General features: G+C 35.9%; 1 protein-coding gene across 1 annotated transcript; it reads right to left on the minus strand.

Annotated features, from left to right (window-relative positions):
• Nucleotides 1-2,697: 2,697 nt before the first annotated feature.
• On the minus strand, nt 2,698-3,436 carry LOC113280545 (histone deacetylase HDT1-like). Its single transcript, XM_026529156.1, has 3 exons — nt 3,365-3,436; nt 2,996-3,210; nt 2,698-2,896 (listed from the first exon to the last, which is right to left on the minus strand). Exons 1-3 carry the CDS (start codon nt 3,434-3,436, stop codon nt 2,698-2,700), a joined length of 486 nt encoding a protein of 161 aa, XP_026384941.1.

Below are 3,436 nucleotides of genomic sequence, written 5' to 3' on the forward strand. Positions count from 1 at the left end.
TTTTTCCTAATGCCAAAACTTCTCTTATTTACATTTTTTATTTTCTTTTATTTTTAAAATCTTTAAAAAATAAATTATTTTTAAATTATTTTTTTTTACTTTTTAAATTTTAAATCGAATATTTTTAATTTACTTTTTTATTTGTTATATGGAAGAGAGAAGGGAGAAAAAATTCAAATTTTTTTCTTTAAAGAAAAAAACAGAAAAAATTAAATTAAGAAAAACTTATTTTAAAAAAATCAAAAAAAATTAAATGACAAAATAGAAAAGGAAAATTCATAAGTTCATTTAGGGTAAGTAAGTAATTTATATATCTTTGAATACCCTTATCACCACACCCTAGATAGTAAGTTCAAAAATTTTCTTGTATGCTCTAAAACATGGTTCAAAATTTTCTGGTCAAATTGCATTTGGCATACAAGAGTGGTTTCTAAGTAACCCATAATGGGCCTATAATAGATATCTGGGCCCAATTTTAACACTTTCCGCACTTCCAAAGAACCCTGATTTTGGGCATACTGAAATCTTACTAGGCATACTGCATAAAGACAAAAAAAGGTTGTGAAATAGCAAAATTAGATTACCCCTTAACCCAAAAAAAATTTAATGGCAAATCTGCCCTTTACGTATTAGTGTCAGTAATATTGATTAGTGATTAAATATTTTTTTTAGTGATTAAGATAATTTTCAGAATTATAAAGGTTGTTTAGATGATTTTTTGGATCATGGTTCGGCGAAACAGGTTGAGGTTCGGCTCACATCTATGAGCAGAATCTACCAATTAATGAACGGTTCGGCTCACTGAATCTGTTTACTGCATGTGCCAAACCTATAATTTTCAATTCCAACCCTTTTGCTAGACACTAGTTCGGCTTATATGAAAGTTTCATAGTAAGCCGAACAACATCCTAAATAGCTCGGAAAAAAATAATTACTGGTTCGACTTATATTTCGAAAATCGTATGAGCCGAACATCAATTTGTTATTTTTTGGGTTAAAATATTGTTATTGGTTCGGCACATATTGAGAATATCGTAATAGCCGAACCTCGTAAATGCGCTAGGTTCGGCACATATTATGATTATCGAATACGCCGAACTCCTATGCATCTCTATCTGTGACTAGGTTCGGCTTGAAATTACATGAAATTTCATGCCGAACTGTTCATATACACTTACAGGAAGCTTTTGTGAAGAACAGTTCGGCTAAAAACGCAACTCAATTTTGAGTCGAATCCAACACTGTAACCGTCATTTAATCGATGAAAAACAGCAAATAGGAGATTGGGTTTGTAAAACTTGCTTTCTTATCCTCATTTCCGGAGTTGGAGATGCAGTTGGTTCAATTTCTGGTTCAATTGGTGCTTGATTTTCAGTTTCTACACCTTCATCTTCAATTGGTTCTTCTTCTTCAATTGATGGATTAGAAGACGATTTGGTTTGTCTAGTCCCTGCTTTTCTTTGTACGAGTCATTATGTGGTTGAGTTTAATCGACGATCAAATTTTTACGAATCGACAATTAATCACGATGATGAATTTTTTTTTTCGCAGGAGGGGGAAGAGTTCGGCTAGAGGAGGAGGAAGAAGAAGAGATGGTAAGGGAAACTGATTTTGATTTTTTAGAAAACTGATTTTAGATTTTTGTATTAAGGGTATATAGGTAATTGAACTATCCATAGGGTACCCCTTATAAGGTCACCCAAGATGGGATTATTGTTTTGTATGCCTAGAAAGATTTAGGTATGCCCAAAATTAGGGTTCCTTCCAAATTGAGTTCTAGATGTCGGATTTGAGTGATTCCACGTGTCATTATCTAGTCACATGACCATGTAGCTCGACGTTACTTTTGCCACATTTACAATAGTGTATCGATTATGTAAGTTTTGCATATTGCTAGGCAATAGGGATGGCATGTTGAAATACACACCAGCAAATTGCTCGAGGACATGTTGTTAAGAGGCTCAAAACCAACTGCTTAGTACTGCGAAAATGAATTCATGGTTTGTTAAAATACACACCGGAAAATTGCTCCAGTACATGTTATTAAGAGGCAAAAGGAATGAATATAGTAGTTGCTAAATAGGCACAAAGAGTAGAGAGAAGGTGGCTCTGATCCGTCATCGTGATTTCACATTTTCTTGACAATTCTCAGATGCAATTTCATCAATATCATAATAATTTTTGAATTTCTTACTCAATCATCATTATTTTACTAAGATTCTTCATTGTTTTTCTTACCAATTTGTGGTTCTCCATTACTAAATTCGGTACTAAAGATATTTATAGAACTAAGATTATCAACATTAGCATTCAAAGTATCCGAAGAGATTCAAACATATCTCCACCCCGCCTACATTTCTTACGGACCAAAATACTGATACTCAGTATCAAACTTACAACCAGAAACCCAATCTTAAAAGAAATTACCGATTTTCACAACCAAAAACTATCCATCATCAACTTCACAAAGAGCACTAAAACTACCTACTATCAGCAAAAAGCAACACAAACTTCACTTACCAAGATCGGCCGAAAAGAGAAAAAAAAAACAAGAATCCTTTTACCAACATCAACTGCAGATTCAAGAAGACTAGGAGTAAGCTTAGAGTAAGCCACGTTGGAAAAACTTGCTGATCATTATCAAACTTTTTTCAAAGTCTGAAAATATGGTTGTTCTCTATACCCCAAAGGAGAACTCTAAAATTCCTCCTCATCGTAACTCCAGTCCTCATCTTCCTCATACCGTTTACTGCAACTGTTGCCTGATGGAGCAGGGGAAGTATCATCATCGCCTGATGACGAGCTCTCATCATCACTATCTTCTTCATCCCCTTCGTCACTGGAAACTTCAGGGAGATCTTCATCAGATTCACTGGATGATGCTTCAGGAGCGGCTCTGGGATATACTCTCACAAGGGCTTGTATTTCAACTCTGGGTTCTCCCTCCTACATGGTTCTGGCAAATATATCTGGATTGGCTCTCTTAAATTCAAACCGTCTTCGCAGTTTCCAATCCAGATATCGCTGCATCTTTTGTTTGTCCTCTACAGCATCAGAATCCTCTTCAGTGGTGTTTATCTCCTCCAATGGATATTCAAACCCTGCATCAGAATCTACCTGAGAATCACTCTCAGTCGCACTGCCATACTTGGGCCCTTTCTGGCGCTTCTGAGACCTCTCCTCCTCTTTCCGATCAGCCCTTTCATTATGCTTGGGTAACCATGCAGCAAAAAGTGATTCAGTTTCCTCTTTTTCCTCTCTTCCTCTTCTCTCCGTCGCTGAGCCTCCTCACTTGCTCGCCTATTTATCTCACCCTGAACTTCATATCTCAATCTCATCAATTCATCCATTTCAAGTGAAAAACTTGAGCTCTGGCTCGGTTATATTGATCGGAATCGGCAGAAACTTCCAGAATGGGGTTACTGGAACTGGCCAT

This window comes from Papaver somniferum, chromosome 5 (assembly GCF_003573695.1).
Source record: "Papaver somniferum cultivar HN1 chromosome 5, ASM357369v1, whole genome shotgun sequence".
Classification (NCBI taxonomy): Eukaryota; Viridiplantae; Streptophyta; class Magnoliopsida; order Ranunculales; family Papaveraceae; genus Papaver; species Papaver somniferum.